Source organism: Budorcas taxicolor, chromosome 1, assembly GCF_023091745.1.
Source record: "Budorcas taxicolor isolate Tak-1 chromosome 1, Takin1.1, whole genome shotgun sequence".
Classification (NCBI taxonomy): Eukaryota; Metazoa; Chordata; class Mammalia; order Artiodactyla; family Bovidae; genus Budorcas; species Budorcas taxicolor.
In genome coordinates this window covers 152,268,011-152,284,464 of record NC_068910.1, presented here as the reverse complement: position 1 = coordinate 152,284,464, position 16,454 = coordinate 152,268,011, and the positions used below count along the sequence as shown (strand labels likewise).

At 32.1% G+C, this 16,454-nt stretch overlaps 1 protein-coding gene across 1 annotated transcript in view; it reads left to right on the top strand.

Moving 5' to 3' along the window:
* The window catches only part of PIK3CA (phosphatidylinositol-4,5-bisphosphate 3-kinase catalytic subunit alpha), an 82,472-nt gene extending 69,699 nt beyond the window's left edge, over positions 1 to 12,773 (top strand). Inside the window, exons 11-21 of the mRNA XM_052661911.1 lie at positions 754 to 835; positions 1,600 to 1,764; positions 1,981 to 2,084; positions 3,142 to 3,313; positions 5,070 to 5,176; positions 5,701 to 5,822; positions 6,644 to 6,722; positions 9,669 to 9,839; positions 10,413 to 10,530; positions 10,636 to 10,787; positions 11,575 to 12,773. Of these exons, the coding sequence (XP_052517871.1) occupies positions 754 to 835; positions 1,600 to 1,764; positions 1,981 to 2,084; positions 3,142 to 3,313; positions 5,070 to 5,176; positions 5,701 to 5,822; positions 6,644 to 6,722; positions 9,669 to 9,839; positions 10,413 to 10,530; positions 10,636 to 10,787; positions 11,575 to 11,845 (1,543 nt within the window). The 3' untranslated portion in view covers positions 11,846 to 12,773. The remainder of the gene's footprint in view (positions 1 to 753; positions 836 to 1,599; positions 1,765 to 1,980; positions 2,085 to 3,141; positions 3,314 to 5,069; positions 5,177 to 5,700; positions 5,823 to 6,643; positions 6,723 to 9,668; positions 9,840 to 10,412; positions 10,531 to 10,635; positions 10,788 to 11,574) is intronic.
* The last annotated feature ends 3,681 nt before the right edge of the window (positions 12,774 to 16,454 follow it).

The window sequence follows — 16,454 nt, the reverse complement described above, 5'->3', positions numbered from 1 at the left end:
TATTATAAGCATTATCCTTTTTAAAATTATGGATGTAGATCAGTATTTCTAGAAAATCATGATGCATTGGTACTAAGCTTACAGATTGAAGGCTTTTTTAAAATTCTAAATCCTTAACATGACCTTTTCTTAGATTTGGTTTTTTGGTTTTGTTTTCAAATAAAATTTAAGATCCACCCCCCAAAAGTACCTGTAGTTTTAGACCCATTTAATTGTGATTTAGTTAGCCTAGATATTTTCCATTTTTAAGAGTTCCTTCCATTTTTCATATTTTCTTATGCTTCCTGAAAGTAATAATGTAATCCCCTATTTTTACTTTTGAAGAAATTACCCTACAGCTTGATATGTGTACACTGGTTTATTTAAATAAAGTTACAGTGCATTTCTGCAGAAAGTCCATTTAAATATAAGTTTTGTCCACTGACCATGGTAGAAGTGGGAACTCTTCCCATGGTTCATGATTAATAAGAGAAACTATGTAAAGAATGTTATAAATTCATAATTTTTCCTAAGTAGTTGTCCTCTATTTGGATTTTCCTTTTGTCTTCCATGCCATTTATAACTGTCGATAAATATATATAGGTGTAGCTATAGTGTTAAACAAAGATTTGTTTTGATTTTAAGAAAGGCTAGTCATGGTAAGAAATTTTTAAAATGTTTGGAACTTTTTAGAGATTGCATAGTTGAAAATTTAGACATTTAGGTCTTTTGGATAACATGTAAGAATGTTTTTGTCTTGTCTTTTCCACATAGACACTATTGTGTAACTATCCCCGAAATTCTACCCAAATTGCTTCTGTCTGTTAAATGGAACTCTAGAGATGAAGTAGCTCAGGTAAACGCATGTTTGAAATTACTGAATAACTGTTGCACAAATTTGGTATGTCGTTCAAATTGTTTTCTCTCAGAAAATCTGCATAAGTGTAAGAGATGAAATAGACTGTGTTTTGAATTAATTAATAATGATAATACAGATGGTCCTCAACTTACCATAGTTCAACTTAAGATTTTTTGACTTTATAGTAGTGAGAAAGTGATATGCATTCAGTGAAAACTATTTCAAATTTTATATTTTGATCTTTCCTCAGGTTAGCAATATGTGGTAAAATAGTCTCTCCTGATACTGGGCAGCAGTAGTGAGCCACAGCTTCAGTCAGCCAGGTGATCATGAGGGTAAACAACCAGTATCCTTACAACTAGTCTGTACCCATACAGCCGTAATAAAATAGGCTTTGTGTTAGGTGGTTTTGCCCAACTGTGGGTTAATATAAGTGTTCTGAGAATGTTTAAGGTAGTCTGAGTTAAGCTATGATGTTCAGTAGATTATGTGCTAAATGCATTGAGCTATTTTCAACATATGATAAGTTTATCAAGACATAAGCCCATTGTAAGTCAAGGAAGATCTGTGTAGTAAAGAAAAATACCGTTTATGTAACTTTCACTGAAAAAATTAATTAGAATTAAACATTTTAAGCACTGAATTCATCAGGGGGGCTTTTATCTAATTTTTACAGTGAGAAATTAAGACAGTGTCTTAGAGGGTTCATTCACAACTATTTTTGCTTTTTAAATATAATTTATTATCTCACTCATACACAGATGTACTGCTTGGTAAAAGATTGGCCTCCAATCAAGCCTGAACAGGCTATGGAGCTTCTGGACTGCAATTACCCAGATCCTATGGTTCGAGGTTTTGCTGTTCGGTGCTTAGAAAAATATTTAACAGATGACAAACTTTCTCAGTACCTAATTCAGCTAGTACAGGTAAAATAATGTAAAATAGAAAAATAATGTTTTATTTTAAATCCATGCAATTTCCAAAAAATGCTGTATTAGCTGGTTTTATACTTTTGTAAAAATCAGTTTTATTAACAGGAGTATCTATTTTCTTCCTAAAAATTTTTTTCTTTAAATTCAGCCATGAAGAAACTTACACTGATTGATGTGGCTTTGTTTTTATGTATGTTTTTACTGACATAGGTACTAAAGTATGAACAGTATTTGGATAACCTGCTTGTGAGGTTTTTACTCAAAAAAGCATTAACTAATCAAAGGATCGGTCACTTTTTCTTTTGGCATTTAAAGTAAGTCAAATTATTTTTCCATTTAATTCTTTATATAAATATTACTTGTATTCTAATATATAATGTATACATGTATTAATATATACTTCTGTATTACTTATCTACTCTTGTTTTTGTTTGTCCAGAAGAGTTTTCCATACTGAAAGTATATTGTACCAGTGAACTTTCTCAGCTTTTTCTCTTTAACATTAAATAAGCAGTAAAATTAAAACTAAATTTTATACAGGAATGAGAGCTGAAATATTTTTAAAGACTTTGATTCTACTCTAAGAAAAGTAAAATTTGCTAGGTCTAGATTAATGTTGCAATTGATTTCACTGTACGTGTGGATTAAGATATTCCTTAACCCTCCCGCCCCCAAAAAATCTTCCCTTGCAATTCAGAGCAATAATGATGAAACCTTACTAGAAAATAAGATAATTAAGAACAAAAATATTTTGCAGGATTGATATATCTACTACACAAAGTTAGAGGTCATAAACCATGCATGTTTTTATAAATTCAGAAACAGATTTATAATTAACATGGTTTTTTTTTTAATGTTAAATCAAAAATTGAATCTGGAAGCTAGGTTTAAAATAACTTAAATTCAGGCACAGTACAGAAAAGGGACATATATGTCAGAAGAGTCAAATAGTGTTCACTGAGTTCTTCATTCCCTCCCTGTTTGTTTTATTATTTTTCTGCCTGATTTCCTTTTTTCATGTTTATATATTTTGTGCTAAGACTAGTAAATGAAAGGTAGTTGAAATAAACCTAAAATTCTAGGTTTTTAAAAATTTATATTTTCAGGAACTACCTGAAACTCTTTAATTGTTTTGCTCTTAAAAGATAGGTTTTATTATTAGTTAGTATGATTATATTAGTTAATATTAGTATGATTATAACATTTTTTGAATTTAGAAAATGGGTTTTATTTTCATACAAAAGGTTCTATGTATACTCATTTACAGTTCTCTCTCTCTCCCTCCCTCCCTCCCTCCCTGCTTCTTTCCCTCCCTCTTTCCCTCCCTCCCTTCCTCTCTTGCTTTCTCGTTCGCTTGCATTGATCTTTTAGATCTGAGATGCACAATAAAACAGTTAGTCAGAGGTTTGGCCTGCTTTTGGAGTCCTATTGCCGTGCATGTGGGATGTATCTGAAGCACCTTAATAGGCAAGTTGAGGCTATGGAAAAGCTCATTAACTTGACTGACATTCTCAAACAAGAGAAGAAGGATGAAACACAAAAGGTATGTGACTCTTTAGTGTGTTTTTGAGACTCCTTCATTGCAGTAGAGCAGGGTTATTTGAGAGCCCAGTATATATGCCTTAGAATTAGGCAGTTTAAGATTTTGATCCAAGCAATGTAATGTTAGACACATTATTTAGTCTCTTGAGATTCGTTTTCCTCATCTATAAAATGAGACTAATACATTCCTCATAGGATTGATGTGAGAATTAAAGCAAACCAGATACACAAAGTACCTGTCATAGTCCCTAGAACATGGAAGATGCCCAGGAAATATTAGTTCCTTCCCCTTTACATTCCTTTCTCTTTTATATAGCCCTTTTTAATATTCTTTTCCATTATGGTTTATCACAGCATACTGAATATAGTTCCCCATGCAGTACATTAGGACCTTGTTGTTGAGCCCTAAGTGTTGAAATTGATTTTTCCTTACTCTGTGTCATTTCTTTTCTGTTAGTAATGACCCTGAAAATGAGTGAAAAGAAATTTAGTTCCTGTATTTCTAAGTTTAAATGGACTCATTCATGCAGTGAATAGCTCACACATTCAAGTCATCTACAGTCTAACTTAGTGTAACTTAGTGTAACTTGGTGAAACTTTACATCTTGTGCAATTTAGTTACACAAGATGTAAAGGTTTCTCATGACCTTCTCCTCCTCCTTACCCATTAATCAGTCCAACACATCCACAGTAAAAAGTGAGACTATTCCTCACTTCTAGGGAAATGAGAAAAAGAAAATTCCAGTTTATTAGGCGGTCCCCAAAGGACAATGTAAATTAGTAGTAGTGAATAAATTTTTTCAACATCATCACTAATATAGCTTGAAAAGAAACAACTTTAAAAGAAAGTTAGTGTATTAATCTAAATATCAGTATGTAACTGAGTTGATTTTATTGCAGTTGTAGTATGTAAGTTCAAATGTAGGTTATTAGAAAATAATTATACTGTTTCTGCTGCTGGAATTGTGAGTGAGAGGAAATTAGACTGCTTTGAAATAATAAAATTTATTATATTGTAATTAAGGTAAGAAAAAAGAAATTAGATACTAAATTTGTAAATTTAAGTATCCTTCTAAAATGAAGTTTTCATATGATTGGTTGCCTGCGATACAGTAGACTAAAAAAGTGATTGAAAAAGGATGTTTCTTTCCAGCTATGTACTAGAACTTAGTAGCATGAGACTTTTCCCACAATCCCCTAAACCTTCTTTACTGAACAAAGAATGTGGTGTTTTCTGAAAAGCTTAAAAGTCAGACTATTAAGCTAAGCTAACATGATGTCTCCATAGTTTTTCCTCTAGAAGAAAGATCTGCGGACCTTTTCTTAAAAAATCAGATAGTAAATATTTTAGACTTGGCAGGCCACACAGTCTGTTTTAACTATTCAACTCTGCTATTCTAGTGTAAAAGCAGCTATCAAAGTGAATAGATGTGACTGTGTTCCAATGCAGTTTGACTTAGAAAACCAGGCAGCTGACTTATAAGCCATAGTTGACCGTGCTTTGATCTAGAGCCAAAACATAGCCTCTGTCAGGATACAGTACCTTCTTACAGGGAGGTAACTCTCACCTGTCTGCCTGAGTTGTGCTGCTCTGTGTTATAGAATGTTAGAGAGACCCTTCTAGTTAGAATGCAACCAGTCCAGGATATGGATTCAAAAATTACACACTAATGAGGCTCCAGTGGGTAAAAGATACTAGCAGTTAGTTTTACCTTTTATCAAGTCAATTTCTAACCATGATTATGCTTATCTATCAGGTACAGATGAAGTTTTTAGTTGAGCAAATGCGGCGACCAGATTTCATGGATGCTCTCCAGGGCTTTCTGTCTCCTCTAAACCCTGCTCATCAGCTGGGAAATCTCAGGTAAGGAACTTTATTGGCAGTTTTATTGATATATTTAAACACATATGTTCTCTGCAGAAAATCTTGAAAAAAGTCAAAATGTCCATAATAATCGTATTCAATAATATATGCATCTTTTTCCTTTTCCTACCCTGCAAAACAAGAGTAATAATATTTTCTTAAGTTCGGAACTGCATTTATTCAGAATGAGTTTTTACTGCTTTAACAATAGAATTTAAAACTTTCTATGGCCAGAATTTGTGATATCATTGGATGAGAAACAGAATGTAATATCTGTAAAACTAATGATATATACCTATATTTGTGGAAAATTCATATTCTATGTAGAAGAAATTTTTAAGCTTTTGTTATGTATTTTTTCTTTATATGCCCTTAGAAATTATTTCATACATAAAACTGAGGAGAAAGTTTAAAATTGCTATAACAGTTCAAAAAGCTATACAGTATATGTATTTTGAAATAAATTGAGACTATAAAGAATAACAAAGCTAAGGTGCCGAGTAAAATTTTCAACTCTGTTAAAGGCTTGAAGAGTGTCGAATTATGTCTTCTGCAAAAAGGCCACTGTGGTTGAATTGGGAGAACCCAGACATCATGTCAGAATTACTCTTTCAGAACAATGAGATCATCTTTAAAAATGGGGATGGTAAGAGTATTAATGGACTTATGATACATGAACTTAGCTATATTTTTATACACAGGATATTTATGAACCATGAAGATTATTGAAAGCCATTTAAGGAATATGCATGTGGTAAAATTAAGCAGATGTCTTAACATGTAGAATATGTATTTATAATTCTTGAAATGAAAAGATGTATTAGGTTTAGAATCAGAAGGCCTGAAAATCATTTTGCTTAAATGTATATCCATTCACTCCATAAATATTTGAATGCTAGGCCCTGAGGTTGTAAGAATACACAAAACGGAATCCATGCCTTCTTAGAGTTTATAGTCTAGCAGGGAAAAGAGAGATATTGAACAAATAACTACAGAAACAAAACTACAACCTGGTAGATATAGTCTGCTAAGGAGTCATAAAAGAAGGTCCTAAGTCATTTGGAGAATAGGCTGTGGAGGAATATATTTTTATATTTTATATTCTATATACATTTGAAATATATCATAGATGGGTTTTCATTAGGAAATGACCTTTCAGCCCTGAATTCTGTTATTCTAAATATTTTAATATAAACATTCAAATTTAAGGATTCAGAAAAATAAGTAATTTATATATTTTAATTTTTTTGTGAAATATGTGCCCACTTATCCTACATTGTTATACAGATGTGTTTATGCAGATACTTTAGAAATGGGTTAAAAACTCGGATTATTGCTTCCTTACAGATTATTTTGAAGAGCAAATATAATTCTATATGTTTTCTGTTTAAAAACATTGTGATGATGTGATACTCAGATTTGTGCTTGTGGCATTAAGTGGTGCTGTACATATTATTTGAATTTCAGATTTACGGCAAGATATGCTAACCCTTCAGATTATTCGCATTATGGAAAATATCTGGCAAAATCAAGGTCTTGATCTTCGGTAGGTAACCAGTAAGGCGACATGTATGTTGAAAGTTGTCCTGAAAAAGTAAATCATTAGTAAATATTAATTGTAAGCTATATTAATTAGAAAGAATATAGTCATATCTATAAATAAATGTATAGAGTAATAACTAACACTAGTTGAGTACACTGTGGTACTTTCCATTTGTCCTCTTCTTCCTTGGCTCAGAATGGCTAATGAGATTCAGCTAAGTTAGAACTGTCTCTGATAAGCTAGTAAAGACTCTGCATTTGCCTCCATACTGCAACTAACAGTCTTCCCTTGGTATCTGCAGTGGATTGGTTCCCAGACGCCTGCTGATTCTAGAGTCCATAGATGCTCAAGTCCCTATATAAAATAGCATAGTATTTGCATAAAAGCTATGCACAGCCTCCTGTATACTTTGTCATTTCTAGATTACTTACAATACCTGTATCACTAAAGGCTGTGTAAATAGTTGCCTATGTGTAGCAAATTCAAGTTCTCCTTTTTGGAACTTTCTGGATTTTTTTCCCCCCAATAATTTCCATCTGCAGTTTGCTGAAGCCAAGTAGCCAGAACCCACAGTTGGGGAGAGCCAACTGTATTTAGGAACAGGGCATAGGAGACATGAGACACAAAAGGCCCCAATTTTCATTCAGAAGTTAAGAATGTAAAAGAAAGTTTCTTTCATGGTATTAATTTTCTAATTCTAAAACTTTATAAATTCTTTAATCTTGAGTCAAATTGCAAATTAGTGACTGTGCAAAAAAGCATCTGAAGTTAAGCTAGCTATATTATTGAAAAGATGGATCTTTGGAAAGTTGTTATGTCTTTCAACTTAAGTAAGTTTAAATTTAAAGTTTAATTTTTTAATAAGCCTTATAGGATTATGTAACCCTTTAGAAAATCCTTATTGGATTATGTAACCCATTATGTAACTATGAGCATGTTTAATAATAATAAAATTAAAATAAGGACAGATGGTCAGGAGTACCACATTAAGAAATTCCTATATTTACCAGAACAGATAGAAGGAAAGATCATAGAAGAAAAATGATCAAAAGGGTAGGAAGACCAGAGTAAGTAATTCACAGATCCCAGAAGAGGGGAGAAAGTTACAAACAATTTACAGTATCAGTTGCTTCAGGAGTTTAAGAACATAAGGACTATGAAAAAGCCTTTGGATTTGATGATTCATGGTTAGTTTTTAGAAGAGTCAGTAAAATGGTAGGCACAGAAATTAGGCTACAAGGAATTAAGTGAGAAAGTGAAAATAAGTTAAACTATTACTCTTTTAGGAATTTAAGAAGTAAAGGAAAGATGGAAAGTAGCCTATGAGAACAACAGAGCAAGAAAAACCATACTTTAGTACTTAGATAATTTTTTCATTGTCTCTGTAAATCCTCACATCTCTGTGCTTGAGACTACTTGTCCTTTTTTATATTGTGTGGTGAATGGGAAGTATCCCTAAAGCACTTCTGCTTCACGTCAAAGTATGCTTACATCAAGGAAAAAGCATTGGTTGATTATTTGAGCTGTGAGCTAAACTAACTGCTTTTATCCTGGAACATCATTTTGACTTAAAGACCACTAATAGACAGAATGTGGTTATTCAGACATGGATGTTTGGCAGACATTTTCTTGAGCATGAACAATTTCTTGAGCGTGAACAATATGAGACTCTTCAGAGAGAAAAACTGACAGCATTTGTTGTCAAGGATCAAATTTGAGCTTTCAAGCAAAAATTAGAATTTTGAGAACCTTGTATCTACTGCTGTGAGCTTCCCCCAAATTAAAGATTTTTCTGATGAGATCAGTGACAATGTTAGCAACTGTAATTTTTTTTCAGTTGATATAATGAAAAAAAGTACCATAATTTGAAAGATCTCCATATCTGAGTGAACTATCTTCCAAATAATATAGGATATTACTAAGTCATGTATGGGTAAACGTTCCATTCAGAGGCAAGATGAACAAATGGGTGGGTCTTCATGTTACAGAGTATGAAAAGCTTACTGATATGGTTTCACTTTCCATACTGCAACTTGAGAAACTATCACTTACCAAGTTTTAAAACAGTGGAAAAGAAAAATTATCTGAAAAGGCTACTACGATACTCCTTTTTCCAACTACATACCTGTGTGAGGCCACATTTTCTTCGTATGCTTCAGTTAAAACTTTGCATAAGATTGAATATAAAAGCATACATGAGAAGCCACCTCGGTGCTATTAAGCCAGACATTAAAGAAATTTGAAAAATGAGAAACAATATCACTCTTCTAAGGGTTTTTTGTTTGTTTTGGTTTTTAAGGTTTTTCTTCTATAAAAGATAGTATTTTTATGTAAAGAAATATAAATATTACTTTAGATGAATTAACAAATATTGAAATTTTTAAATTTTAATTTCCAGTGTCAGTAGATATAACCCACATAAATAAAAGCTCTTTGGTATCCTTGATGATTTTTAAGAGTTCAAAGGAGTCCTGAAACTAAAAACTTAAGAACTGATACCTTAAGGTATCATTTAGATGTTCATTAAACTTCTTTAAGTTCACCCATATTTTTAAAGTCATAAATGTTTATAAACTTTGAGTTGCCACAGTGATCTTCATGCTTAAGTACAGTTAAATGCTTTCACAGTTGAAGGTTACAATAAATGATAGCAGATAATTTGAGGATTTTTCTAGGAATGTTTGTCATTCTGTAATAAAAGAAAATTAAAACTAGATTAAAGGAGTAAGGGTCCCACTTGACAAATTTGCACATAGAATATTCCTTTATTAGCCCATTAAAATACTTGCTGTTTTGGGGAGCACCCTTCTATTTGCTAGACGGAATGCCACTTGATTCATGAATCTCCTAATGAAGCCAATTAGATCTTCACATTAAAAAAAAAAAGATAAAATATTTGCTGTTTTAAAATCTCATCAACTAATTGCAAATGTCTTGATCCTTTTTCAGAATGTTACCTTATGGATGTCTGTCAATTGGTGATTGTGTGGGACTTATTGAGGTGGTGAGAAATTCTCACACTATAATGCAGATTCAGTGTAAGGGAGGCCTGAAAGGTGCACTGCAGTTCAACAGCCACACACTCCATCAGTGGCTCAAAGACAAGAACAAGGGAGAAATGTGAGTTTATTATCCTTTTCTTCTATGTTAATCTAAGTTTTTGATAAAATTTTTAATGGTTGTATATATGTCTAGTTAGATCAGAAGAAAAAATTGTATTTACTTTGGAAAAAGATATCTTCAGCCTTTGAAATGTTTGAGGTTACTGCATTTAAATGATCAGAATTGCTTATAATTTGGTGAAATCCAAGAATCTAAAATCTGTTTTTCTTAATGCTTATTCTTTTTTTAGAAGTTAATGTTAAATTAACATTAAATTAATAAAAATTAAAATGAAAAATTTTACTCCCAATTCATTGTTAAAATGATTCAAAAATTTTATTTTAATGTCACACTAAGTATTTTTTCACTATAAGAATTATGCTTTGGTCAGAGAATATCTAGAAGTTTTCTTAGAAACCTTTGATAACTTCAGAATCCTAAAGTTCATCAGAGTTTTGAACATAATTACTTCCTTCCCCTAATGTCAGTGATTGTTTTCATTGTTTTAATACAGACTTCACTAGAGACTCTGACCAGCTTGGACTGGATCATTCTGTACTTCCATACTAACGCATGCTTATTTCTGTGTAGATATGATGCAGCCATCGATTTGTTTACACGGTCATGTGCTGGATATTGTGTTGCAACCTTCATCTTGGGAATTGGAGATCGTCACAATAGTAATATCATGGTTAAAGATGATGGACAAGTAATAGCTTCCTCTTTTTAAATATATTGACATTCTTAAATTTACTAATTTGGGACATTGTATTTCTGCATTTGTCAAACTAACATAATTTCTTATTTTTGGAAGCTGTTTCATATAGATTTTGGACACTTTTTGGATCACAAGAAGAAAAAATTTGGTTATAAACGAGAGCGCGTGCCGTTTGTTTTGACACAAGATTTCTTAATAGTGATTAGTAAAGGAGCCCAAGAATGCACAAAGACAAGAGAATTTGAGAGGTAAGCTGAAGAAATCAAAAGCACAAGCTAAAGAATTCTTGTTAATATGCAATTGATATTTTTCAAGCAATTTAAAATAATATATGTTATGTTAACATTGTAGCATAAACTGAATATTTCATGTGTTTATTGTGTAATGCTGTGAAGGAAATGGAAAGAAAAACCAGTTTAACTTACTGAATTAGTTAAGGCCTAAAAAGGAAGTGATCTTTAAACTTCTTTGTACAGTAAGTTTTTCTTTACTGCTGTTTAAAAATTGGAGTCCACCTTCTCTGTATTAACAAATCATGTATAGTGTGCTACATAGAATACTTTTTAGTCATACAGTGTGAGGAATTCAGTCAGCCATGAATATCATGTTTGTTCATAATTCTTCTTACCACCTTATGGAGTATCATTAGTCTATCTGAAAACCTTAATGTACTTTTAAAAACCTTTTATAAAATTATCTTTTATGTATAGCTCAGTCCTGGCCCTAACCTAACTCTAAAGGCTTTAGTATAGACCAGTTCATACATTTAATAAATCCTTATTCTATTCCTAATATGCCAGGCATTATTTTGGGGGTTGGTGACAGCAATAAACAAACTTCTTATGGACTCATAGAGTTCACATTCTAGTGTCAGGTCAGGGAGTAGAAAGTGTTGGTAAGAGGAATAGGGAGAAGAATGCTATCTGTTATAGTTTTGTCTAAGAAGGCCTGTATAACTATGTGCATTTGAGCAGAGACCTGAAGGTATTAACAGGATTTACTCCATACTGACCAAACTGTTCTTATTACTTGTAGGTTTCAGGAGATGTGTTACAAGGCTTATCTAGCTATTCGGCAGCATGCCAATCTCTTCATAAATCTTTTCTCAATGATGCTTGGCTCTGGAATGCCAGAACTACAATCTTTTGATGATATTGCATACATTCGAAAGACCCTAGCTTTAGATAAAACTGAGCAAGAGGCTTTGGAATATTTCATGAAACAAATGAATGATGCACATCATGGTGGCTGGACAACAAAAATGGATTGGATCTTCCACACAATTAAGCAGCATGCTTTGAACTGAAATGATAACTAAGAAACTAAAAGCTCAGTATCTGGATTCTATACTGCACTGTTAATAACTGTCAACAGGCAAAGACTGATTGCATAGGAATTGCACAATCCATGAACAGCATTAGAATTTACAGCAAGAACAGAAATAAAATACTATATAATTTAAATAATGTAAACGCAAACAGGGTTTGATAGCACTAAACTAGTTCATTTCAAAATTAAGCTTTAGAATAATGCGCAATTTCATGTTATGCCTTAAGTCCAAAAAGGTAAACTTTAAAGATTGTTTGTATCTTTTTTTAAAAAACAAAACAAAAAAAAAAAACCCCAAAATATATAGAAATGATGGAGAAGGAAAAAGGATGATGTTCTCTTTTTGTCTTGCAAATGTTTTCTGTTTTGAAATATGGACACAACAAAACCTATTATTGCATTAGGTCCAAGTAAACTGGAGTTTGATGTTAAATTACTTTAAGATTGGAAAATAATGAAAATTTCTTATTTTTCCATTGCTGTTCAATTTATAGTTTGAAGTGGGTTTTTGACTCCTTGTTTGATGAAGAAAAATGCTTGGGGTGTAAGGGACTCTTGAGATTTCAACAGAGACTTTTCTTTTTTAATAAATCAAACCTTTTGATGATTTGGGGTCTTATCTGCAAAGTTTGGGAAGCAGTAACAAATGAGACCTGTTATAAGGTGGTATTTTGAGGTGGTTTTTTTTTTTTCCTGGACAGTATTTACAAGAATCTGATTCTTATTTCCCAGGGAAATTCTGGGCTCCCACAAAGTAAAATAATCATCGTAGAGAAAGAATGAGCAGGAATAATTCTTGCTCCAGAATTGTACAGTATTCACCTTAGATTGACTTTTTTTTCTCCTTTTGCAATGAATTGAATACATTTTTCATGCATGTTTTCCAGAAAATAGAAGTGAGTATTAATGTTATTAAAAAGATTATTTTTTTTATTAAAGGCTATTTATATTATAGAAACTATCATTAATATATATTCTTTATTTACATGATCTGTCCCATAGTCATGCATTGTTTTGCACCCCAAATTTTTATTGTTTGTAGCAGCATGGTCAGCTTTTTTCTTGATCTGTGGGTAAGGTTCAGGCACTATCTCATACCAATGACTAGTATATAACTACTTAAGGAAAACACATTTAAAAGTTCTCCTCTTTCCTTTTATTTTCTTCTGTGTTCACTTGAATCGCCCATCTTCCATCCTCTTTTATAGTTGAGAATGCCTCAATCATATGAAATTAGTTGCCAAATTAACACAATTTAGACTATTTTCCTAATTGCTTCACCCCTCAACCCAAGTATGCTCATGAATAATACTTTATAATAAGGGGAACAGAAATCATGAACTTTTTACCTTTTAAGGCTATTTACTCAGTATCTCCCTAGTAAAATTAGGACCTTAAACCATTTTAAGATCATGTCCCATTTCCGAGTCATCAGGGCTCACTTTCCAACTTTATTAAATAGCATTTGAGCACAAGATACATTCTTAAACATTTTGAAAAACATTAACCCAGAATGTAGGGGCTCAGGCTAGTCATCACTCTACAATCTGATATTTTACTGAGTATTTGAAATGAATGATTAATGCCCTAGGAAATAGCTTTAGCAAATGTCCAGGTGCCACACCAGAAAAAGTGCAATAATTTACTGACAGTTTTCTAGACTAGGCTTATTATTGAAGTACAACTTTATGAAGAGTGCATATTGTATACAGCATCACTTTAAAATATCCACTTATGAAATCAGACCTATAGTAGAAGTCTTGGATAGTAAACAGGGACTCTAATACAGATACTCTTAATATTTGGCTATTTTAGAACCCTTAAAGGGCATAATTATTGGAGACTTAGGTACCTCACTAAAGTGTGTACATAATATTGCCAATAAGAAAGATTAATTTGAAAATTAGGGAAACTTCTCTAAACTGTCTTGGAATAGTTAAGGAGAACTTAAACTCTGTTTTAAGCAGGAGACCAGATAGATTCTTTTGCAGATATCTAAAGTTTCAAACTTGTTAAAACTTTGTGATTAATGTTTTTTGTCTTTTAGATTTATTCAGTTAATACATACTAACATCCCAGTATTTTCTGTATTAGGGATTAATTACAGGAACGCTCAGTAAAATAATACAATTCTGAAAGAAGTTTTGATGGTGGAAACTGAGATTTTAACAGAGAACTACTAACTGTGTTTTACTGAGTGCCAAAAAACCTTTGAGCTTCCTTGTACAAAGTTTATATAATTTTTGCATTTTTCACATCAGTCCAGATAGTCCCTTCCCATAGGACCTCTCTGCTACTAAAAGACAAGCCACATAGCTTATTTTATCCCAAATTTTAAGAGTTATTACAACCAAATTAATTCCATTGGATGAAATGTAGACAGATTCTATAAAGACTATGGATTAAGTGAACTAGCTAAAAACAAAGTATATTTCAAACATATCCAAGCAGAGTTTATGCAAACAACATTAAAAATAAGGAAAAAGGGGACAAGTAGTACTCAGAAGGCAAGGAACCAAAAATTGAATTAAATGTTACATGGGATGACTAGGATATGTTTCAAGTAAGTCAGTGATAATATACCTACTTCCAGGTACTTCAGTATCAGAGATCAGTTCCTATTGGCCAGTTTCTATGACCAACCATCCTTGTCATTGAATGTGGTATAACTGACTGTTGACTTGACAGGTTCATTTGGTCAATTGAGCAATATTTCCTTTAATGACTATTTTGGAGAAAAGAAAAATAGGTTTAAAGAAAATAAAACTTAATTTAAACACATTCTCGCCAGAAATAATCAACTATTTGAAAATCATGCTTTAACTTTTTATCATATTTTCAGCTATATAAAATCATTTATTTTGAAGACTTTCAGAATGCTGTTAATTTGAAATCTGTTAATCATGTTGTAGAATTTGGTTTTTTAAAAAAGATGTTTCTAATTGGATTTTTTAAAAAAAGAATGGAATTTGGTCACTATTTTATGATAGAACCTAAGCTTTTTGTGGTTCTTAGTGTCCTCTGTAAAACTTAGTGTCGAAGTAATCAACTTTTGAGGTTTTCCCTTCTAATCTGCTTTATATTACAAGCCCTTTAGGAAATGGGAACCTGGTGAATATATAATGAATTGTAAAATATTTTAATGTGTAACTTTTTCAACTGTGAAACTATGACTATTGGTTTTTTGAAGAAAACAGCTGCTGATAAAGTATTTTGTGTAAAGTGTAGTTCTTATTAATCAGGAAAATAATCAATTACTTGATTAGAATGTATATATCCTCTTGGATTTTATTTTAAATGGATTGGTGATTTTCACATAGGTAAAACACAGTCCATCTGTATTCTTTTTTCATCAAAAATCTAGTGATTTGGCATTTATTTAAAAAAATTTATGAGCTGCCTATGTATTTTAAAGGCACCATGGAAATTTCACAGTACATAAACTTGGATTTGTTTCTTAATGATTTATAAACCCATTTAATTCATATCCTGATCAATAGTCCATATTTGCCACATTTTGAAGGAATGTAATTTCCAGCATTATTTTAAACAGCAAGTTAACTTTTTCTGAATGTTATAAATTCCTTTTGTTTCTATTATCTGCACAAACTGCAGACCTGGGCTGGACCCACACATTCAGAATCCATCTTAAAAATTGATGTTGATGTCCAAGGCATCACTAAAATATTTCAGTTTAAAGACCATATGTGGTGTTAATGGATTGTGGTGCTTCTACTATTTAAAAACAACTTTCATACTTCAGATATTTTTGAGAAGAGGGGAATGTGAAGGGAGGGGGCAGAACAAGGAGGAGTTGCTTGAATGAGTTACACTCTTCATATCCGTCCTGCTTGGATCGGTCACTAAGAAGGCTGAAAGCTGTGAGAGTATATTGTGCACACCATGAGGGAATTAATTCTTCATCAAGGATGGGATTGTGAAGGCTGAACTATACAAATCAGCACTGACAAAATCTTCAGCTAATAATTCTTGGTGATACAGAATAATACAGCTGGGCTGTTTTTTAAAATATAAAGACAAACCATTTTTATTTTTTAATTATCACATTAAAAATTGTAAATGTATCTTATGTACCATGGCCTGGGAAGCCTTTTTTCTTTTCTCTTAAGAGTTATTTTCACTTCCTGAAAAGAATATAGGGTTCAGCTCAAGATAACTATGGTCCTGATAAAATTAGATGGGTAACTCTACCTCAGAAGGTTAATAAGGAAAAAAAGTAGATGAGTCACAATTCAATACTTTCGCTCTGATATTACAGAAATTTGCAGAGCACTGTATTTTAGATTTATAAAGTCAGAGTTGATTTATAAAGTCAGAGTTGGCATGTCCTGTTTTTAATGGCATTGGATACATTTAGAAAAAAATTGGGTTAAAATTTAATCATTGCTTCAGCCATTTGGAAAAGGCAGCAGTGCTAGGACGTTCATGGTACTAGGTTCCTGAATTTAGCATTTGAAATTAGTTTTTTGTTGTTGTTAGTGAAATTGATGTGTGTAAATTTGCAGACATTTATATTTGTATACACAGTACTTGCTAACCCTAGTCAAGAGACATTATTTATAAAA